The 24,590-nt window shown below is 42.1% G+C and overlaps 1 protein-coding gene across 1 annotated transcript in view; it reads left to right on the top strand.

Annotated features, from left to right (window-relative positions):
* LOC111951745 (calcium-activated potassium channel subunit alpha-1a) overlaps positions 1 to 24,590 on the top strand; it is a 176,291-nt gene that overhangs the window by 134,251 nt on the left and 17,450 nt on the right. Inside the window, exons 18-23 of the mRNA XM_070434999.1 lie at positions 4,553 to 4,679; positions 6,488 to 6,712; positions 8,710 to 8,902; positions 18,641 to 18,754; positions 22,231 to 22,314; positions 24,154 to 24,284. Of these exons, the coding sequence (XP_070291100.1) occupies positions 4,553 to 4,679; positions 6,488 to 6,712; positions 8,710 to 8,902; positions 18,641 to 18,754; positions 22,231 to 22,314; positions 24,154 to 24,284 (874 nt within the window). The remainder of the gene's footprint in view (positions 1 to 4,552; positions 4,680 to 6,487; positions 6,713 to 8,709; positions 8,903 to 18,640; positions 18,755 to 22,230; positions 22,315 to 24,153; positions 24,285 to 24,590) is intronic.

Here is a 24,590-nt window from a genome sequence, read left to right as displayed (position 1 = left end):
CAACACATTAATTAAAGATTCTATAATTGTGTTTGCAAATTTATTGTTACAACCAAAGTTACCTAATTTTCTCACAGTTTCAAGTTTAAATGTCATGTGCACAAGTTCAGTGAACAGCCTTTCTTGCTAGCTCTAAACCCAACGATGCAGTAATCAACATCAATGAGTCACATACACAAAGTGCTAGAAAGATGGTGCTGTTTATTTCAACATTGTATTTTGGTTTATAGGATATTTTTCTGTGTACTGTATGTTCTCTGCAAAACTCAATGGAATCCTTTGGTGGGCTTTGTGTGGTAGAGCTGGTTGTTACTAGGGTCCCATTAGGGCATCTTTGAACAGCAGCCAACAGAAGTGCACTGTATGATTGTATGTACTGCTTGTCTGCTGTATATGTTAGGCTAACTKTCAGTTCTCAACAAAACAAGCAATTAAACGAGCCCTCACACACACGCCCAACCATTAGGCCAACATAGAGTCCTACCCTTCAGTCTCGTTTGCAAAGAGAGCAGTGTTGGAGATGCCCTTGTTTAAAAAGAGCAAACCTCGACAAAAGAAAGAAAAACTGGCACACTTCCAGATGGCTGCTAGTTTTTGTTTCTTAACAAAACCTTATTTTTTCTCTCTCTCTCTCATTCTCTCCTCTGCTGAGGAGATGGTCCCCATTTGCAGTGTAATATATGCATCTCCGCTTTGATCTCACAGTGATAATAATTCTTAGGAGTTATTTACTTGGTTTTGAAAATGCTTCAAAGCGGTGTCAAAGTTTCTCTGCTTTAGGGGTGCTTGTGTATTCGGCTGGCTCTTGGGGCTGCGGATGACAGGTCCTCTGTTCTAGGTGTAGGCTTTTTCAAGTCATAGCCCTCAGCAAAACATCAAATTACCCAGCGCCGACCACAGCCCCTTCCTCTCCCCACAGCCCCTGTCAATATATGATACCATATATATTAAATACTTATGCTTTACAAGGTGTATTTTATGCACAATGAAAAGTGATTGTTTGAGGTAGCCTTAGGGATACTTTACTCTACAAGGAAGGAGGGGAAACACAGCAGAGAGAGAGAGTGTAGACCATATCAAGTCTGGTTTTTACAGGACTTGCTGCCTGAAGGCCTTTGTAAATAAATAATGATCAACAGATTGGCTGTGGGTTTTTGAAAAGCATGTTTTTGTCAGTTTGCATGATGGGGAGAACTTTCAAAGCGAGAGGCTGCCTTCATAGCCTGCTGGAGAGGGATTGGGGGAGCATACCCATCCCCAGCTAGCGACTGCTGAGCGATGCACTGGAATAACTCTGTTTGAAATATACACTGAGGGACGGTTGGAGAGGGACGGTTGGAGAGGGACGGTTGGGGAGAGAGGGAGTGGGGGTATAGAGAGGGAGAGACGGGGMAGGGGGASGGAGAGAAAGAGGGCAATTTCTCCTTTGTTATGGGCTGTCTTTTATTGCCTAGGTTACTTCATTGTACAGTTAGGGTACACCCACAATTTACTTAGCAGAAACTATAGGCCTTTTCTTTAGGCAAGGCAATTAAATGCAAATATATTGCAATGTACAGTAAATTCTCTTTTGAATTTTCATTTTCTAGCCGATTTAAATGTTTTTGTACTGGCTAGATATCTGATATCTGAAACTGTTAGTCTGGGAGCCGGCMCAGCCTGTGTAAATACAAAGTAATTTCCCAATCCGCCAATCTGACATGGCATTGAGCCAACGAGCTGTGTTCGCCATAACCATCGTAGCGTTCTGTTCCACACGTGAACGACATGCTCCTGTCCGGGAATTAACACCATTCTAACCCTTTTGATGGGTAAGGAGACTAATTGTGCTATACTCAGAACGTCACACATATGTCCCCTGGGCGTGGTGTGGCAGACACAAGTGTCATGTCTGTTAACCTCCAGTTCCCTTGATTGGTTCTAGGGTAGAGGAAAGAGAGAGAGAAGGGGAGAGGGGAGGAGCAAAGGAGAGAAAAATAGAGGTGAGGAATGGAAAGGAGAGGAGGAGATGAGAGAGGAGAGGAGAGGGGAGAAGAGGTAATAGGGGAGAGGAGGAGAGAGAGGAGAGGAAATAGGGGAGAGGAGGAGAGGAGAGGAAATAGGGGAGAGGAGATGAGAGAAAATAGGGGAGAGGAGGAGAGGAAATAGGAGAGGGAGAGAGGAGAGAAGAGAGGGGGGAGAGGAGGAGAGAAGGGAGGAGAGAAGACAGGAAGACAATTGTCACCGCTGACAGTTGTGTGAAAGATAGCCATCTTTGACGGGGGAGGAGGAGGTGCCTGCCTGCCTTCCTGCACCAGTCAGCCCCCGCATGCTCTGATTGAAGTGACAGGGACTTGTGGAGAGTGGCGCAACACACGGCTCAGAATGAAATATTCAGCCAGGGTGTAAAAGCACTAAACGCTGTCAGAGTTATTAACACCTGCACCAACTGATTTAATCTATCTCCATACAGACAGAGAGGGATGGAGAGAGGGAGGGAGAGAGAGAGGGAGGGAGAGAGGGATGGAGAGGGGGGGGGAGAGAGAGAGAGAGAGAGAGAGAGAGAGAGAGAGAGAGGGAGGGAGGGAGGGAGGGAGAGAGGGAGGGAGAGAGGGAGGGAGGTACAGACAGAGATGGAGAGACAGAGAGAGAGACACGAAGAGAGAGAGGAATGGAGGTTGGGAACTAATTTACACATTTTTGATGTGATATTTCTTGCAATGAAATGGAAGCCAAATGTAGGAGCATCAGAGAGACTTGTCACACAGAGTGCCACTGGTGATCGAACAGAGAGAGCGTGATGGAAGGAGATGTGCTGTATGTCAAACACCCATGATGTTTTCTCACACGTTACGCCAATGTCACCCTCAAAAAGAAACACAAAGATGCTGTATGAAGCCGTTTCTTACCCTGCTCTTTAATTTGTTCAAGAGACGAGTGTCATAAGTCTTCGATAAATGTGCATGTTTTGAACACAAAATACAGTAAAAAACAAAACAAGTTTTCAGGATATCCTAAGGGTTCTTACTTACTTTCAATAACTTAGGGCAATGATGCAGACAATAGCTTTGTGAACATTAAGGCTGGTGTTACATGCAACTTTGGTTGCTACTTTATTTCAACTTTGTGCAAGTAATTGCAAGTAACAGCCAATCAAAATGAATGCTTTTATCACATGATCCATTCYAAGGTTCTGAACTCCGGCCCAGTTGTCATGTCAACACAGATGTCAGTGCTGTATAATTAGATATTGGCATCAGGGCTACTAAAGGTTTATGTACATMCTTTGGCAGTCAATACATGTATTTCTTAAGTGAACCCAGACCTGTCTCTTACCAGTTTCAACTGAAATTGTTCAACATGAACTCCATTGATGTTAGCTAGCTAGTTAGCTTAGTTCGTTGTTAGCTTAGTTCGTTGCTAGCTTGGTTAGGTCTTTGTTAGTTTGATTAGAACAGTGCTGGCAATTTCATTTTGGCTAGCTAGCTAAATTGTACAGCCAACATTTTGTCTAAATCGATCCTCAATCAATAACCAAATGTTTGGATGAATAAATAATTTGTGAAATCACGATTTAATGRAGCAGATGGCATTAGGTGAGTTTAGAATTCTCAACCCATATGGAATGATATGACTAAAGCAGCTTCAATTTGATTGGCTGTTGCGTGTTGAGTTTTTTTTGTGTATCAAAAAAGTTATGAAATTATGTCACTTGCAACTGCAACTAAAATTGTGTGAAAGTTGCATCGTGTGACCCCAGAGTAAGAGTTTCTGAGGTGATACCGACAGAGGGAGCGAATTCCCTGTAGACCCATGGTAGACATCAGAGGGAAACCTTTGTAGTCCGGCCCCTGGCTCTCAGCTCAAACACTGATTCCGTGTTTCTCAATCTTGGGGACCCCTATGGGGTGCACATTTGTTCTGGCCCAGCACTAACATTAGTCTAAACAGGTGTATTAATTATGGGATAGTATAAAAATTTGCGCAGTAGAATTTCAAATCCTACTTTTTACATTTAATTAGAATGGGACCACACTGGGACTGATTGAGAGAAGAAGCTTCACTCCGCTCTTCCGTGGTCAGTGTTAACATGACAGCTGATAAACCTCAGCGGCCCGTCGCTGCGCTACAGACAGTTTGCTGGTGGCATGCTGCTGATAAATCATTCATGGGCATCAGTTGGGAAAGCAAAATGTGATTGGTTCAAATTCCTGAAATATTTAAAGTCCTGTTGGAGCTTTTACTGTMGGCAGTGTCGTGAGCGAGGGGACGGGGCTAAAAGCCCTAAATTGGCGCTCCATTCTCATACCACAAAGTCAGCTTTGTCAGCGGTGACATAGTGGACACTCAGGCCTTGCTCTGTTCCCAATGCTGCTACCAATATCCTTCAACAACTTTCTGATGACTGGGTAGCTGTGGTATCTAGGGTTAGAGAAGGAAATGATAGTGAGTGATTCGTTTTAGGTTTCAACAAAATCTAGGTAATAATAAAACACATAAAAACCAAATAGCATCATTTTGACCATGGTGGTCCCCAGCTCATACTGTTGGTTGTTGTGTCATGTCCCCTCAGCAGGCATGATCCTCTACTAATCCCTGGGAACGAGCAGATGGAGAACATGGACATGAACTTGAAGCAGTATGACTCCACAGGAATGTTCCACTGGTGTCCGTCTAAAGAGATCGAGAAGGTCATCCTGGTGAGTGGTCATCTATGTCTCCCTGTAGGGTTGTCATGACAACCGTATAGTAGGGTTGCCATGACATCAGTATTGTAGGGTTGTCATGACACCAGTATTGTAGGGTTGTCATGACACCGGTATTGTAGGGTTGCATGACACCAGTATTGTAGGGTTGTCATGACACCAGTATTGTAGGGTTGTCATGACACCAGATTGTAGGTTGTCATGACACGCATATTGTAGGTTTCATGACACCAGTATTGTAGGGTTTTCATGACATCAGTATTGTAGGGTTGTCATACATCAGATTGTAGGGTTCATACATCAGTATTGTAGGGTTGTCATGACACCAGTATTGTAGGGTTGTCATGACACCAGTATTGTAGGGTTGTCATGACATCAGTATTGTAGGGTTGTCATGAATCAGGATTGTAGGTTGTCATGACATCAGTATTTAGGGTTGCATGACACCAGTATTGTAGGGTTGTCATGACATCAGTATTGTAGGGTTGTCATGACACCAGTATTGTAGGGTTGTCATGACACCAGTATTGTAGGTTGTCATGACATCAGTATTGTAGGGTTTCAGACACCAGGATTGTAGGGTTGTCATGACATCAGTATTGTAGGGTTGTCATGACATCAGTATTGCCACACCCAGAAGTAGCATGTCAAGCAAACAAAGCATGAAGCAGATTTTATTTCTTGAGGAAAATAGCCACATGTTGTCCCACAGAGTTACATTTGTTATTTTTCAAACTATAGCACAGAACATTTGACATAAAGACTTTTTTTTTTATGAGTTCATTCTGCTTTTGTGTTTTGTTCTTGCCACAGAAAATGTAAGTATCGTAGTATTTTGATACTGGTACCATGACAACCCTCCGGTAGAGTTAACTGAGTTGAACCATGGTTATTAACAATCCAGTGTAGGGATACAGTACCTATCCATCAACAGATATGGTAGGTGTTGTTCTATAGTACGTGTGACTCCCAAGGTGATTTTCAGTTTGATGATACACACACACATGGAATTTTTAGTGTAGATATGTGATAGTAGAGTAGTGGCCTGAGGGAACACACTTAATGTGTTGTGAAAAGTGTTATGAAATGTAATGTCATGTAATATTTTAAATTGTATATAACTGCCTAAATGTTGCCGGACCCCAGGAAGAGTAGCTCTTGCCATGGTAGCAGCTAATGGGGATCCATAATAAATACAAAGATACTAGGCTTTTACAAATCATGTACATGTGCACACTGTTTTTAGCTGTGTAGGCTGAGGAATATTAATTATGGAGTTGGCCATTTAGTATTTGCACTGATTGGGCCGAGAATAAAATATTGTTGAGGTTTGGTAGGCTCTAAAGAAACGGTTTCCCTCACATAGCAGTAACAACCACATACTAATAATGTATATCCACATTTCTCTCAATGCCTCTGTTGTTCCAAGGTGAGTCGACTGTTTTCTATGTACTGGGTCATAGTATAAAACCACCACAAGCATGGCTTTGAAAGCAATTTTATACACCTTACTCCTTAACCATTTAGAGTTCCAACTGCATTGAGCTGTACCGGGTTCACCTTGAGCCTAACACCTCAACGGGTGGGACTGCAGGGTTTCTCATCAGCACTCTGCCTCTCTCTGTTTTCTGACAGTGCTATGTGTTTGTCCCCTCTTTCTTTCTTTCTTTCTTTCTTTCTTTCTTTCTTTCTTTCTTTCTTTCTTTCTTTCTTTCTTTCTTTCTCTCGCCCCATTATTCTTTCTCTCTATTTCTGTCTCCATGTTTCTCACCACTCTCGCCCCTCTCTCTCTCCCTACTCAGACCCGGAGTGAGGCATCCATGACGGTGTTGAGCGGCCATGTAGTGGTCTGTATATTTGGAGATGTCACGTCCGCTCTAGTGGGGCTGCGAAACTTGGTGATGCCTTTGAGAGCCAGCAACTTCCATTATCACGAGCTGAAACCCATAGTGTTTGTGGGCTCGCTGGAGTACCTGAGGAGAGAGTGGGAAACCCTACACAACTTCCCCAAGGTCTCCATACTACCTGTGAGTACCGCTGTAATACCTAATGTTACGAGCCAAAGTTATACAACCGACAACATCATGCACTTACAATACAACACAATGCAAAATCATATCATACCATCCGCACTGCACTGTCTGTGAGTAGACCAATGTAACAACGCTCCAGAATTTCATACCAAACCCGGCTGTACAATACCTCTGATCCGGAAAAAGACACATTGTGTGTAGTTGGACACATTAGATTTTTAGGTCGGTAGAACTCATGTGTATGTTCTTATCTCGTCCTGAATGTTTTTAGGCTGTAGCTTTCGGTGTATGTTCTTATCTCAGGTGACTTGTATGTTCTTATTCTTCAGGTTGACTTGTATGTTCTTTATCTCAGGTGACTTGTATGTTCTTTATCTAACTGCCAGGTTGACATTCTAATGTCTTGTATCTCTAATGACTCAAGTTCTTTATCTCAGGTGACCTTGTATGTTCTATCTCAGGTGACTTTATGTTCTCTTTGTCTATCTCATCTCGGACCGTTGCCTCATGTTCTTATCTCAGGTGAAACGATCTATGTTCCCCATCTCAGGTGACTTGTATGTTCTTATCTCAGGTGACTTGTATGTTCTTATCTCAGGTGACTTTATGTTCTATCTCAGGTGACTTTATGTTTCTTATCTTCAGGTGACTTGGTATGTTCTTATCTCAGGTGACTTTATGTTCTTATCTCAGGTGACTTGATATGTTTTATCTCAGGTGACTTCTATGTTCTTATCTCAGGTGACTTGTATGTTCTTATCTCAGGTGACTTTTATGTTCTTATCTCAGGTGACTTGTATGTTCTTATCTCAGGTGACTTGTATGTTCTTATCTCAGGTGACCTATAGTTTCCTATCTCAGGTGACTTCTTATGTTCTTTATCTCAGCGTGACTTGTATGTTCTTTATCTCAGGTGACTTTATGTTCCTATCTCAGTGACTTCTATGGTCTTATCCAGGTGACTTGTAGTTCTTATCTCAGTGGATTGTACTGTTCTTATCTCAGGTGACTTCTATGTTCTTATCTCAGGTGACTTGTATGTTCTTATCTCAGGTGACTTGTATGTTCTTATCTCAGGTGACTTCTATGTTCTTATCTTAGTTGACTTGTATGTTCTTATCTCAGGTGACTTCTATGTTCTTATCTTAGTTGACTTGTATGTTCTTATCTCAGTTGACTTCTATGTTCTTATCCCAGGTGAATTGTATGTTCTTATCCCAGTTGACTTGTATGTTCTTATCCCAGTTGACTTSTATGTTCTTATCCCAGGTGAATTGTATGTTCTTATCCCAGTTGACTTGTATGTTCTTATCCCAGTTGACTTATGAGATTACTTCCCTTTATTGCCTCACATTGTCCGAATAGAAACAATCTAAGTTGAACAGTCAGGTGACTGAAAGCAGTGGTAAAGCAGTCATTTTGTATTTATTTATTTAACTAGGCAAGTCAGTTAAGAACAACTTGTTATTTACAGTGATGTTCTAGCAGTAATAGAAGTATAGCTTTAGTTAGTGATATAGTGGATTTATTTGTGATTAGTTGTGGTTGTTGTTGGTGGTGTTGTGGCTGTTCCTGTCAATTCCACAACTGGTTCTTGAATTCAATCTTCCATCCATTCACACCAGTGACAAAGGCTGCCTATTCATATGAAGTTACAATGCACTGCAGCTACCCTTCCCTGGCCATCTCAGATGTGAAACTCTGGCATGGCTGCCTGCTTTAGAGCTCGTTAACGCTGGCTTGACTAAGTAGCAGAGAGCCCTAAGAAACCAGGCCTGTTAGCCTTCAGCGTCTACTGCCCTTTAGATTAGTCCACGTCTCTGATTCCCCAGTGCCCAGTTAGATCAGCTGAATATCACCGCTGCAAAACTGCAATACTTGTTATCTAATCTCCCAAAGCTCCCCTCACTTAGTCTGTCATTTGTTTCCTCTCCCCTCTTCTCCCTCTCCTCTCTCTCTCTGTCCGTCTCTTTTCTTCACRGCGCCTGAAGGGTACGCCATTAAGCCGTGCAGATTTAAGGGCTGTCAACATCAACCTCTGCGACATGTGCGTGATACTGTCGGCCAATCAGAACAATATCGACGACGCCTCGCTGCAGGATAAGGAATGTATTCTGGCATCGCTCAACATAAAGTCTATGCAGTTTGACGACAGCATCGGGCTCTTGCAGGCAAACTCCCAAGGTAAGGACTGACTGGCCTACAAGATACTAGACTAGATACTAGAAAAGGTTTGTTGACGCGTGGCTTGACTGGACCATTTTAGGTAAAAGTGATTTTGTTAAAAAAATTGCGACCCTAAAGACCTGGAGGGACTGAATCTTACGATAGACCAACCAACATCTAAGAAAAGATGCCACGCATTTCCCCATGGTTTAGGAGAAGGTCAATGCATTTATTTCTCCTGGTCTGAGTGAGTGATGCTGGCTCAGCTCCACAATGYATATAGTGAATCTGAGGTTCCTGTTCCCCATGTATTCACAGACATTATATCCTCTGTCATACTGGTTGAAGCCTATTGTTATCAATGATTGCGTCTTACATCATCTGTACCCATTCCACTGATACATATTTAGGTCCAAGATCCCACCTACACACACATGCACGCACGCACACACACACACACACATACTTTTTACATTTTTATTTTATTTCACCTTTATTTAACCAGGTAGGCCAGTTGAGAACAGGTTCTCAGTTCCAACTGTGACCTGGCCAAGATAGAGCAAAGCAGTGCGACACAACCAACAGTACAGAGTTACACATGGGATAAACAAACGTACAGTCAATAACACAATAGATAAGTCTATATACAGTGTGTGCAAAATGTAGTAAGATTAGGGAGGTAAGGCAATAAATAGGCCATAGTGGTGAAATAATTAGAATTTAGCAATTAAACACTAGAGTGATAGATGTGCAGAAGATGAATGTGCAAGTAGAGATACTGGGGTGCAAAGGAGAAGAAAAAAATAACAACATGGGGATGAGGTAGTTGGGTGGGCTATTTACAGATGGGCTGTGTACAGGTGCAATGATCGGTAAACTGCTCTGACAGCAGATGCTTAAAGTTAGTGAGGGAGATATAAGTCTCCAGCTTCAGTGATTTTTGCAATTCGTTCCAGTCATTGGCAACAGAGAACTGGAAGGAATGGTAGCCAAAGGAGGAGTTGGCTTTGGAGGTGACCAGTGAAATATTCCTGCTGGAGCGCCTGCTACGGGTGGGTGCTGCTATGGTGACCAGTGAGCTGAGATAAGGCGGAGCTTTACCTAGCAAAGACTTATAGATGACCTGGAGCCAGTGGGTTTGGCGACAAATATGAAGCAATACAACTAATGAAACTTGAAACACACACACAGGGGTACTATTTAATAGTGTTTTGCTTTGTGGATTCCTTCCTCTCAGAAAATCTATTCAGATGTGGGGTGTGAAATGTAAGCAAGGTGCACATTAATAAGTAAGGAGATGTATTGCTGGGGAGATGTTCACATGGCCGAGGTCTACGGTAGGATGTAGTCTGTAGACCGCAGATCTAAGTTGTGCCTGGGGCCTGAGAGGGGTGGAGGTGGGGGGTCCGTAGCAGACACGCACACACACACATATACACACACACACACACACACACACACACACACACATATACACACACATTCACACACCCTTGCATTTGCTTCTCTGTGACAGGGAGCTGTAAAACATTTTATTTTGTGAGAAAATCTATTCCCCTCTTGTTTGTAAGTTCTAGAAGATTTTTTCCAAATGCATTCAAACCTTTTAAGGAATCCACTCATACAGTATGTACTATCTGACTGATAGTCAATGATCTGTGTAGAACTCTCCCCTTTTCTTCATTTAACTTTGTCACTTGCAGCCCAACTGATTTTTACACATGTTTGAAGAACATCCCTGTATCTATTGTCAGAGTACTTTCACAATTAGATACTGGACTGCTTGTTTACACTGATAGTGGAAAAAGTATGTTTTTTACAGGCAATATCCAAAACCCAGTTGTCACTCTCTAGAGATATAAATGTCCTATTTTATAGATATGAAGCATACTCTGAGTGAGCTTCCAGTCTGACTGCTACAGATTGTCAAACCTAGCCTATTCCCAGTTTCAGTAACTGGCGTAACAAGGGTGTGTCTTTTTCAGTTCAGCCTCTAGTTTGTGATGAATGCAGAACTGGTGTGTCCTCTGTGGTGAGGAGGATGAAAAGATCCCTGTCAGAAAATGACCCCCCCCCCCTGAAACTTTGTGACCTGAATATATTCCCATCATGCATTATGTTTTGTCACTGCTGTACTGTAAAACTATAAGGTGGGTTTTGCTTTAGTCGGCACTAAATGATGGATGTCACAACACAGGTAATGCATTATGCATCTAGCATTACTGATTTAAGGTGTTTACTTGTCACTTTCAGGAAATGCAAAAATGTGAAGTCATGGGAATTCATGCCCTTGTCACTCGCCCCTTTTGTATTTCATGGTCGGGAATCGCACCTCTATTTTCCTGATAAAAGGTTTTCAGGATCCACTTCGCCAATTTTATGGTAACAACATGAAGCACATATAACATTTATGGAAGGCAGGCAGGTTGATGGAAGGATGTGAATGCTAAATATGTCTCTCAGCTGACCCCTAAAAGCACAATATCTATATTGACATTTTTAGGAAGCGCCTGCATTATTTTACCATCACCCCCTCCGTCCCCCTCTTCGCATCTTTTCATTCTTAGTAAGCACAGCAGCTTTTGCTGAATAGTGACATGTGACAGACACTAACTGTGCATTACATGGTCCGATCAACTTAGTGTTCTCATTTTAATGTTTTATTGTTGTTCTCGATTATAGTTTAGTTTTTCTCTTCTCAAAATGATGTATAACCTTTTCAATCACCGAACCTGTGGTAAATGATTTGTGAAATTATATTATTGTGATGTCAGTGTGGTATTAATGTGAGATCAGTGTTGTATTAATGTGAGATGCAGTGGTGTATTAATGTGTGGTATAATGTGCGATCAGTGTGGTATTAATGTGAGATCAGTGTGGTATTAATGTGAGATCAGTGTTGTTAATTGAGCTCAGAGTGGTATTAATGTGAGCTCAGAGTGGTATTAATGTGAGCAGTAGTGTGGTATTAATGTGAGATCAGTGTGTATTAATGTGAGATCAGTGTTGTATTAATGTGGATCAGTGTTGTATTAATGTGAGATCAGTGTTATATTAATGTGAGATCAGTGTGGTATTAATGTGAGATCAGTGTGGATTAATGTGAGATCAGTGTGTATTAATAGTGAGATCAGTGTTGTATTAATGTGAGATCAGTTGTATTAATGTGAGATCAGTGTGGTTAATGTGTGGATCAGTGTGGTATTAATGTGAGATCAGTGTGGTATTAATGTGAGATCAGTGTGTATAATGTGTGATCAGTGTGGTATTAATGTGAGATCAGTGTGTAATTAATGTGAGATCAGTGTTATATTAATGTGGAGATGGTTGATTAATGTGAGATCAGTGTGGTATTAATGTGAGATCAGTGTGTATTAATGTGTGGTATTAATGTGGATCAGTGTGGTATTAATGTGTGATCAGTGTGGTATTAATGTGAGATCAGTGTTGTATTAATGTGAGATCAGTGTGGTATTAATGTGAGATCAGTGTTGTATTAATGTGAGATCAGTGTTGTATTAATGTGAGATCAGTGTGGTATTAATGTGATCAGTGTGGTATTAATGTGAGATCAGTGTTGGTATTAATGTGTGGTATTAATATGGATCAGTGTGGTATTAATGTGTGATCAGTGTGGTATTAATTGAGATCAGTGTGGATTAATGTAATCATGTGGTATAATGTGAGATCAGTGTGGTATTAATGTGAGATCAGTGTTGTATTAATGTGAGATAAGTGTGGTATTAATGTGAGATCAGTGTTGTATTAATGTGAGATCAGTGTGGTATTAATGTGAGATCAGTGTTATAATGTGAGATCAGTGTTGTATTAATGTGAGATCAGTGTGTATTAATGTGAATCAGTGTGGTATTAATGTGAGATCATGTGTATTAATGTGAGATCGTGTGTATTAATGTTGAGATCAGTGTTGTATTAATGTGAGATCAGTGTGGTATTAATGTGAGATCAGTGTGTATTAATGTGAGATCAGTGTGGTATTAATGTGAGATCAGTGTGGTATTAATGTGAGATCAGTGTGGTATTAATGTGTGGTATTAATGTGAGATCAGTGTTGGTATTAATGTGAGATCAGTGTGTATTAATGTGAGATCAGTGTTTTATTATGTGAGATCAGTGTTATTAATGTGAGATCAGTGTGTATAATGTGAGATCAGTGTTGTATTAATGTGAGATCAGTGTGGTATTAATGTTGAGATCAGTGTGGTATTAATGTGAGATCAGTGTGTATTAATGTGTGGTATTAATGTGATCAGTGTGTTATTAATGTTATCAGTGTGTATAATTGTGATCAGTGTGGTATTAATGTGTGGTATTAATGTGAGATCAGTGTGGTATTGATGTTGTATCAGTGTTGTATTAATGTGAGATCAGTGTGTATTAATGTGAGATCAGTGTTGTTTAAGTGAGATCAGTGTGGATTAATGTGAGATCAGTGTGGTATTAATGTGTGATCATGTTATATTAATGTGAGATCAGTGTGGTATTAATGTGAGATCAGTGTGGTATTAATGTGAGATCAGTGTATTAATGTGAGATCAGTGTGGTATTAATGTGAGAGCAGTGTGATATGTAAGTGAGATCAGTGTGATATTGTTTTTTGTGTAGCTCCTTGACTGTAATATTATATCTCATGGTCTTGTCTCTGTCTGTCTGTATTGCTGTGTCTGTGTACTGTTGGTTTCAATAATATACAGTGCATTCGGAAATTATTTAAACCTCTTGACCTTTTCCACATTTTGTTACGGTACAGCCTTATTCTAAAATGGATTAAATATTTTTTGCCCCTCATCAATCTACACGCAATAGCCCATAATTACATAGCGATAACAGGTATTTATATTTTTTTTAAATGTATTACAAATTTAAAAAAATCAAGCAATTACATAAGTATTCAGACCCTTTGAATTGATACTCAAAATTGAGATCAGTGGTATTTGTTTCCATTGATCATCCTTGAGATGTTCTACTACATGATTGGAGTCCACCTGTGGTAAATTCAATTGATTGGACATGATTTTATAAGTGCTCTTACATGTGTCAGAGCAAAAACCAAGACATGAGTTGACGGAATTGTCCGTAGAGCTCCGAGACAGGATTGTGGTCGAGGCACAGATCTGGGGAAGGGTACCAAAACATTTGCAGCATTTAAGGTCTCCAAGAACACAGTGGCCTCCATCATTCTTAAATGGAAGAAGTTTGGAACCACCAAGACTCTTCCTAAGAGCTGGCCACCCGGTCAAACTGAGCAATCGGGGGAGAAGGGCATTGGTCAGGGAGGTGACCAAGAACCCGATGCTTACTCTGACAGAGCTCCAGAGTTCCTCTGTGGAAATGGGAGCACCTTCCAGAAAGGGACAGCTTCCAGAAGGACAACCATCTCTGCAGCACTCCACCAATCAGGCCTTTATGGTAGGTGGCCAGACGGAAGCCACTCCTCAGTAAAAGGCACATGACAGCCCGCTTGGAGTTTGCCAAAAGGCACCTAAAGGACTATCAGACTCTCAAGGACTCTCTTCTCTGGTCTGATGAAACCAAGATTGAACTCTTTGGCCTGAATGCCAAGTGTCACATCTAGAGGGAACCAGGCACCATCCCTACGGTGAAGCATGGTGGTGGCAGCATCATGCTTTGGGGATGTTTTTCAGCGGCAGGGACTTGGAGACCAGTCAGGATTGAGGCAAAGATGAACGGAGCAAAGTACAGAGAGACCTTGATGAAAACCTGCTCCAGAGCACTCAGGACCTCAGACTGTGGCTAAGGTTCACCTTCCACAGGAAAACAACCCTAAGCACACAGCCAAGACAACGCAGGAGTGGCTTCGGGACAAGTCTCTGAATATCCTTGAGTGGCCCAGCCAGAGCCCAGATTTGAACCCGATCAAACATCTCGGAGAGACCTGAAAATAGCTGTGCAGCGACGCTCCCCATCCCACCTGACAGAGATTGAGAGGATCTGCAGAAAAGAATGGGAGAAACTCCCCAAATCAGGTGTGCCAAACTTGTAGCGTCATACCCAAGAAGACAAACTGCTGAGGGCCCAAAAAGGTTACACTTTTTTTTTGTTGCAAAAATCCCTACTAGGGGTAATGCAGGTTTTAACTAATTAACTAACAACAAAGAATATAGTATCTACATGATCAGTCTCTGTGTGTAAAATAAGTGGTTAATGTGAACCTCAATCACAGCTAAAAAATGTAAAGAAATCAATCCAATATTATTTGTTGCCTACACTTTACTGCAAATGACACTCAAGTCTTGAGAAAAAACAATACACTAATATTGCAGTTAGCCATGACAGCCTTTATAATAGAACACTTGTGACCATGACAGCCTTTATAATAGAACACTTGTTACCATGACAGCCTTTATAATAGAACGCTTGTGACCATGACAGCCTTATAATAGAACACTTGTTACCATGACAGCCTTTATAATAGAACACTTGTTACCATGACAGCCTTTAAATAGCGCTTGTACCATGACAGCCTTTATAATAGAACGCTTGTGACCATGACAGCCTTTATAATAGAACACTTGTTACCATGACAGCCTTTATAATAGAACACTTGTTACCCTGACAGCCTTTATAATAGAACACTTGTTACCATGACAGCCTTTATAATAGAACACTTGTGACCATGACAGCCTTTATAATAGAACACTTGTGACCATGACAGCCTTTATAATAGAAACTTGTACCATGACAGCCTTTATAAGAACACTTGTTACCATGACAGCTTATATAGACACTTGTTACCTGACACTTTATAATAGAAGCTTGTGACCATGACAGCCTTTATAATAGAACACTTGTTACCATGACAGCCTTTATAATAGAACACTTGTGACCATGACAGCCTTTATAATAGAACACTTGTTACCATGACAGCCTTATAATAGAACACTTGTACCATGACAGCCTTTATAATAGAACACTTGTACCATGACAGCTTTATAATAGAACGCTTGTGCCATGACAGCCTTTATAATAGAACACTTGTTACCATGACAACCTTTATATAGAACACTTGTGACCATGACAGCCTTTATAATAGAACGCTTGTGACCATGACAGCCTTTATAATAGAACGCTTGTGACCATGACAGCCTTTATAATAGAACACTTGTGACCATGACAGCCTTTATAATAGAACACTTGTTACCATGACAGCCTTTATAATAGAACACTTTTACCATACAGCCTTTATAATAGAACACTTGTTACCATGACAGCCTTTATAATAGAACACTTGTTACCATGACAGCCTTTATAATAGAACGCTTGTGCCATGACACCTTTATATAGAACACTTGTTACCATGACAGCCTTTATAATAGAACACTTGTTACCATGACAGCCTTTATAATAGAACGCTTGTGACCATGAACAGCCTTTATAATAGAACGCTTGTGACCATGACAACCTTTATAATAGAACACTTGTACCATGACAGCCTTTATAATAGAACGCTTGTGACCATGACAGCCTTTATAATAGAACACTTGTGACCATGACAGCCTTTATAATAGAACACTTGTTACCATGACAGCCTTTATAATAGAACGCTTGTGACCGCACACATAAATTACACTTGGGAAAAAAACATCATAAAGTAGAAATAGAATGAAACAAACAGGCATTTTTATTTTTACTCTATTATAGTGGCCACTATAGTAGACATCGATCAAGTGCACAAGGCTACACGTGTGCAAAAATAACATTCACAGAGTAAAAAATGTAATTATCCCCCCTCACTCACACACAAGTTGTACTGTCAAGTTCAACACAAAAGCAATAGCTTTGGGCTACACTGTAGATTATTACATTGTACACTTTCTGCCTGTGGGCATCTGTTCTACGATGTACCAGCCGCAGAGCAGGAGACCCTTTGTTGGCATAATTGATCTCTTTCAGGCAGAGAGTACACCTGYCATACCCCTTTTTATCCACTGTATTGAAAAAGTGAGAAATAGGGAAAGTGTGTGGTGTTCCTTTCACCTCTATAGTGGCATCCAGTTTAAGCCAGGCCTTGCTACACTTTTTATTTTAAACCTTTATTTAGTTAAGTCAGTTAAGAACAAATTTGTATTTACCGGCCAAACCCAGATGATGCTTGGCCAATTGTGCGCCGCCCTATGGGACTCCTAATCACGTCTGGATGTGATACAGCCTGGATTCTAACCAGGGTGTCTGTAGTGACACCTCTAGCACTGAGATGCAGTGCCTTAGACCGCTGAACCAGGGTCTGTAGTGACACCTCTAGGACTGAGATGCAGTGCCTTAGACCGCTGAACCAGGGTCTGTAGTGACACCTCTAGGACTGAGATGCAGTGCCTTAGACCGCTGCACCACTCGGGAGCCCCAATCCACTTGTTTAACTAGCAACGCCTCATTTTCACCTAATTCTGAAAATTAACCACATATTGTAGAGGGAAAACATTAGTTCACAGATAGTAGTTAGTTTGTTAGCTAGTTAYCTAGTTAACATTTCACACAGATTGCCAGGGTCCAGTAAGCAACTAACGCGGTATAACTTGAGYAACGGCAAGGAGTTGTATASCAGTTAATACTATYGKGAATTGGTTAYGTTACTAATGTTAGATCATCTGATGTTGTAATGTTAGCTAGCTAACGTTAGCTGTCTGACTTTATTAGCCAGCAAATTTTCACACCATAAACTCAATTATTAGATCAGTTAAGTTGGCTAATGTTGCTCAACATTTCTCTGGCTAGCTAACGGAGAATTCAATCCAGCTAGCAAGATAACGTTACTTAACAATGCTAACAATACTAGTACTTGTTCCACCATACTTTCTCCCTCACCTCAAACTGTCCAAATGCCAGTTGTTTCTCGGTTACAGCTCATGAAGTACACTTCATCACCCTCTCACCCCCGTCTCTGTGGTCAGGCTTTTCACCTACCTCTTCGTTATCGTTCAGGGGACGCGCTGCTGTAAATGGCAAACTGCCTTTCTACTCTCTGCTGTCTTTCCAGAGCGCACTCTGATGCTTTAACTAGCAAATTGGTTGTCTCTTCTCTCTCAAGTCGCATGCTGCATTCTGCTGTTATGTGAACGATTGGCTGAGGCTTGGATACAGCCAGTATTGCTCCAAATGCGCATCAGTCGTTTACTTACAGCCAGTAGTGTGATCCAAAGCCCCCCCAAACTTTTCTCATCGGATCTACACGAATCACGTAGGTCACCTATTTTGGATTCAAAACGGTGAATTTTGCCGAAAGGTGACTAGTTTGCATCCCTGCTTGAGGTTGTAATCGCTGCCAAAGGTGCTTCAACAAAGTACTCAGTAAAGGATCTGAATACTTATGTAAATGTTATATTTCAGTTTTTATTTTTAATACATTTGCAAAATCAAAGTTGACTGTGTTGTGTGTAGATTGATGTTGTGTGTAGATTGATGAGGGAAGAAAACAAGTTKATCAATTTTAGAAAAATGCTGTAACATAACAAAATGTGGAAAATGTCAAGGGGTCTGAATACTTTCCGAATGCACTGTATCTCGTGTTTTTTTTCTGTGTGATTTCAGTACATCTTGTTTTGTGTGCATCTCTGTGTCTGTAGGTTTCAACGTTTTTGTTTGTATCTCTGTGTCTGTAGGTTTCAATGGTTTTGTGTGTATCTCTCTGTGTCTATAGGTTTTCAATGGTTTTGTGTGTATCTCTGTGTCTGTACGTTTCAATGGTTTGGTGTGACTTTCTTTTTGTGCTCTGTGTAGGTTTCACGCCTCCTGGAATGGACCGGTCCTCTCCAGACAGCAGTCCAGTACATGGTTTAGCACGCCAGGCCTCCGTCACCACTGGCGCCAACATCCCCATCATCACTGAACTAGGTGAGAAACACACACCAACTGACCATTCACTAATGATTGCGGGCAAAACAGGTCCATAGAATGTCAATTTATGTCATTTCAACCACTTTCTGGTTGTTGTGTGTTATTTAAACCAGTTTTGCTTATTGGAAAATACTGTGAAAATGTACACAGAGTTTGGCCAACTGACTTAGAGATTTAGCATCTTCAGGACCGCCCTGTTGCCTTTAACAGTTCGGTGGACGTTCTTCTGGTTAGAATGCAAGTTTGAATGTTGTTGTTGTGGAACGTTTGGTGACAATGTGGAGGGTAGTTGGCGAAACTTAATTTTCTATGGCTGTGATGACTAATTCTAGCGATATATTGATGATAATGATTAGCGACTTTGGCCTGAGATTTGTGTGGAGCTAAATACAAAGCTGAGCAATTTTGGTAATTTCAAATGTCCCTCTCTTTGTGGAAGCTGAGATGTCTCATTACAAAGTCAGAACACTCACTTTTTTATGTACCATTAGTCCATTAACTGCCTGATTGAGAGGGAGGGCGAGAGTAAAATGAGAGTAGAGGGAGCTAAAATGGGTCCATTTAATAATAACAATGGTGCTGGCTATACTCTATATAATCCTGTGGTAAGGGACTCATGAAAGTTTCACGTCTCTGAGGGATTCTAAATGACTAGAGACCAGGGTCGCTAGACACTATCCCTCTTGACTAAAGCACTAGAGACCCACCACTCTATCCCTCTGACTAAAGCACTAGAGACCACCACTCTATCCCTCTGACTAAAGCACTAAAGACCCACACTCTATCCCCTCTGACTAAAGCACTGAGACCCACCACTCTATCCCCTGACTAAAGCATGGAGACCCACCACTCTATCCCCTCTGACTAAAAGCACTAGGAGACCCACCACTCTATCCCCTCTGACTAAAGCACTGGAGACCCACCACTCTATCCCCTCGTGACTAAAGCACTAGGAGACCCACCAGATTTCTCTATCCCCTCTACAAAGCACTAAGACCGCACCACTCTACCCCTCTGACTAAAGCACTGGAAGACCCACCACTCTATCCCCTGCTTGACTAAAGCAGCTGAGACCTCACCACTCTATCCCTCTGACGTAAAGCACTGAGACCGCACACGAGCTCGACAAAGCCACTCTATTCCCCTCTGACTAAGCACTGGAGATCCACCACTCTATTCCCTCTGATAAAGCACTAGAGACCCACCCAACTTCTATCTCCTCTGATAAATGCACCTAAGACCCCACGCACTCTATCTCCCTCTGGACTAAAGCACAGCAGAACCCACCACTCTAATCGCCCCTCTGACTTCAGAGCCGGAGACCCACCACTCTAGCCCCTCTGACTAAAGCACTAGAGAACCACCACTCCTATCCCCTTGACTAGAGCACTAGAGAGCCCACCACTTCTATCACCCTCTGACTAAAGCCCTGGAGACCCACCACTCTATCTCCCATCTCGATAAAGCAACTAGAGACCCACCACTCTATCTCTCTGACTAAAGCACTAGGGACCCACGCTATCGGTCTGCTAAGCATAACATTCTTCCCCTCTGACTAAAGCACTAGAGACCCACCAACTCTATCCCCTACTGGACTAAAGCACTGGAGACCCACACTCTATCCCCTCTGACTAAAGCACTGAGACCCACCACTCTATCCCCTCTGACTAAAGCACTGAGACCCACCACTCTATTCCTCTCTGACTAAAGCACTGGAAGACCCACCACTCTATCCCTCTGACTAAAGCACTGGAGACCCACCACTCTATCCCCTCTGACTAAAGCACTGGAGCACCCACCAACTCTATCCCCTCTGACTTAAAGCACTAGAGACCCACCACTCTATCCCCTCTGACTAAAGCGCACTGGAGACCCCACCACCTCTATTCCCTCTGACTAAAGCACTGGAGGACCACCACCACTCTATTCCCCTCTGACTTAAAGCACTTAAGACCCACCACTCTATCCCCTCTGACTAAAGCACTGAGCCCACCACTCGATCCCCTCTGACTAAACACTAGAGACCCACCACTCTATCCCTTGACTAAAGCACTAGAGACCCACACTCTATCCCTCTGACTAAGCACTAGAGGACCCACCACTCTATCCCCTTCTGACTAAACACTGGAGACCCCACCACTCTATCCGCCTCTGACTAAAGCACTGGAGACCCCACCACTCTATCCCCTCTGACTAAAGCACTAGAGACCACACACACTTCTATCCCCTCTGACTAAAACACTTAGGAGAACCACCACTCTTATCCCCTTCTGACTAACAGCACTTAGAGATCCTACCACTCAATCCCTCTGACTAAAAGCACTAGAGAGCCCACCACTCTATCCCTGCTGACTAAAGCACTAGAGACCCACCACTCTTACGCCGCTCTGACTAAGCACTAAAGACCACCACTCTATCCCCTCTGCTTATAAGCACTAGACACCCTCTATCCCCTCGACTAAAAGCCTGTAGAGACCCACCACTCTATTCCCCTCTGACAACCACTAGGAACCCACCACTCTATTCTTCTGACTAAAGACTAGAGACCACCACTCTATCCCCTCTGGACTAAGCACTGGAGACCAACCACTCTATTCCCCTCTGATAAAGCACTGGGAGACCCACCACTCTATCCCTCTGACTAAGCACTGGAGACCCCACCACTCTATCCCCTCTGACTAAAGCACTAGAGACCCACCACTCTATCCCCTCTGACTAAAGCACTGGAGATCTGCCACTCCGTCTCCATCTCTCCCCTCTGACCCAATTAGAAAGCATTGAGGCATGGGATAGAATGAGACACAGACAGAGACAGGGAGAGACACAGGGACAGGACGCTGTATGAACATTGTTTTGCCTCTCTCTCTCTTGTTATGTTCTTGAGTACTACATATGTAATCAACAAATCAAGTGTAGCTGTTTGTTTTTGTCTTGCTGTATTTGATTTCAATAAATTCCCCAGCTACAGTATGCTTGATTTAGTATCATTTCAGCTATGTTTGATTTAGATTCATTTCTCCTGCAGATTTTGTCCTGGCTTTTAAGTAGATACTATTATCATCACTAACGTTGTCCTCCTCCTCCCTGGAAGTAGAGAGGAGGTAAAGCAGTTAACATCAGTCTCTGTGGAACTATACACTGTAGTTGTCGTGTCAATGTTGTCAGTTTACTTTACATCACCATAGTTGAGTCAAGTCAAATGGAAAACGCCACGTAAAGTCGGTTTATGTATACAATATTGTATATCCGTAACCCCTTTTTGTTTGAATGTTTTAGTGGTATGGTTCAGTCACATCTGTCCCTCTCTTGTGCTGTAGTTGCATGTCTCGGCTACCTTTACATACACCAGCTTCAGTCTGTCTAATCCTGATGACTGGTCTCAGGCTGCTTTTATTTTTCTCTTCTCTTTGAAGCTGTTCCAATAATGACCCTATCTCTCCCCCCTCTGCTCCACACTGTCTTACTGTCGTTAGCTAAACCTGGCAAAATACTGCCTTTGGTTTCATTCAGTCAGGAAAAAAAACTTGGAATCAACATACAAATGATAACTGAGCTGGGTAAGCCAGGCCTTTGTCCTCTGCTCGCTGCCGTCCGATCTTTAGTTCTGTCTGTCTGCCTGTCTGCCTGTCACCTCTCTCGCTCACACTCTCTCGCTCACACTCTCTCTCATCTCTCACACTCTCTCGCTCACACTCTCTCGCTCACACTCTCTCTCACCTCTCACACACTCTTTCTTTTTTTCTCTCTAACTCTCCCATTCTCAATTCAATTTCAATTTAAGGGGCTTTATTGGCATGGGAAACATATGTTTACATTGCCAAAGCAATTCTCTCTCCCTCTCGCTGTCTCTCCTTTCTTCATCCACGTGTCTTGATCTATCAGGCTACAGCCGAGGCCCTCGCTGACTCTCCCATGGCTTCACTTTGAACACAATTACATTTTTTGTTCTCTGTTTCTGGTGGAACATTTACTGTCTCGTTTTGGCCTTTTTTTATTGAATGTTTTTTTTCTGTGATGTTTTTATTTTTCCCCATGCATTCTTTTCTCAAAGCATCGCTCTTGCACTTGGATAGTTGCTTGGTCTGTCCCTATGGCTGTTTTCATATCACACCCACCATCCCTGACCCCCAGCCTCTACACCCACCCCTCTACACCCACTCCACTACCCCCCGGTTCAGTCTCCTTAGCCCGGGCCTGTTTGCATCATCAGCCCGCTTGTCTGGTTGACTGACATGTCTGTTCCTCCGCAGCACAAAGGAAGCCTGGGAAGAAATCAGATTGGAAAAAAACTTAAAACTACAGCTCAAATGTTCCCTTTAATCTGTTGAGTTGTTGTTGTTGTTTTTGTGTATTTTATGGCGGGGGGGTCTTTTTTTCTTTCTTCCAGACCTCAAGCCTTCATGTTGAAGGGGTCAAAGAAAGGCTTGTGTTGTCAAGCGCTTTTCAAATACAGTTGGATCTCAGGCTCTTGTCCACTGGCACTAGCAAGCAAATCCTCACATCTGAGGCTAAAGTCTGTTCTATTAGGGAAAGGCATCTTTACAAATGGTTTTAAAGAAGTTTGTTTTTATATTGTTCTTCTTGATCTTGTCCTCTGGTTAGCAGTATTCTAGACAGAAAATAGAGATGTTTCAACCCTAGCCATTTATGATTTGAACTTCTATCATCCTTAACAGTTTCAGAATGTAGTATAACTTTGATCTTTAAAAGCAGGCTGTGCCTATGTGAATTTACCCCACAGCTTTATATATATTTTTATTGTTGTTTTAAATAATCATTTGACTTTCAGGAAAAGGTAAATACATTAATATCTCAATAGGTAACGATGTTACCACCCATGTTCTTATCTGAGATATCAACGAAGCTCCAGAATGCATGTTACATTACATGCATGATCTTCTCACCTCAACATGCACAYTATGGTGGAACGAGGTGTGCTTCACACACCTAGGTAAAATCCATGTCTTGAATGTGATTCAAAACTGCAGAAATGGTTTGTTGATGACGGATTGTACTGTGCATCTACCATGAATGCCAAATCCATAACGCTTTGGTTCAGACATCACTACCTTTTCTATACCTAAAGACATGAGACAGTTGAGAATATATGTTATTGAGTCTTTGAAGGAGCCACTAAAGGGAATGATTCTGTTTGGGTCAGGGCCTAAGACTTGGGGTTGTAAGTCAAGTAAAAAGGAATATTATCTCAAAAACACTCTAAAATCTAACCTTCCTATTTCTCCAACAAAAAAAGTTTGGGAACCCCTGCCCTAGCTATGGCACCCAGCGATTCTCTACTTCTCAAGTCCCCAGGCGTGTTTGTGTGTGTTTGGCGTGCTGTGCCCTCCTTGGCCTCTCTCTCTCTCTGACTCTGTTTTGGGTCTCCCCTCTCTCAGTGAARGACTCCAACGTTCAGTTCTTGGACCAAGATGATGACGATGACCCGGACACAGAGCTGTACCTGACACAGCCCTTCGCCTGCGGAACCGCCTTCGCGGTCAGCGTGCTGGACTCTCTCATGAGTGCAGTGAGTAGACATTACTAAGTATACGCTACTCAATTTACACAGTTCTTAGTATGCACATTACTTTTTTTGCACTTTTTAAAATTTTATTTAGTCCGACATCTTACTAGGTAGTCTGACATGTTACTAGGTAGTCTGACATGTTACTAGGTAGTCCGACATGTTACTATGTAGTCCGACATGTTACTATGTAGTCTGACATGTTACTAGGTAGTCCGACATGTTACTATGTAGTCCGACATGTTACTAGGTAGTCCGACATGTTACTAGGTAGTCCGACATGTTACTAGGTAGTCCGACATGTTACTA

The sequence above is a fragment of the Salvelinus sp. IW2-2015 genome, linkage group LG25 (assembly GCF_002910315.2).
Source record: "Salvelinus sp. IW2-2015 linkage group LG25, ASM291031v2, whole genome shotgun sequence".
Taxonomy (NCBI): Eukaryota; Metazoa; Chordata; class Actinopteri; order Salmoniformes; family Salmonidae; genus Salvelinus; species Salvelinus sp. IW2-2015.
This window is presented reverse-complemented; position numbering and strand designations above follow the sequence as displayed.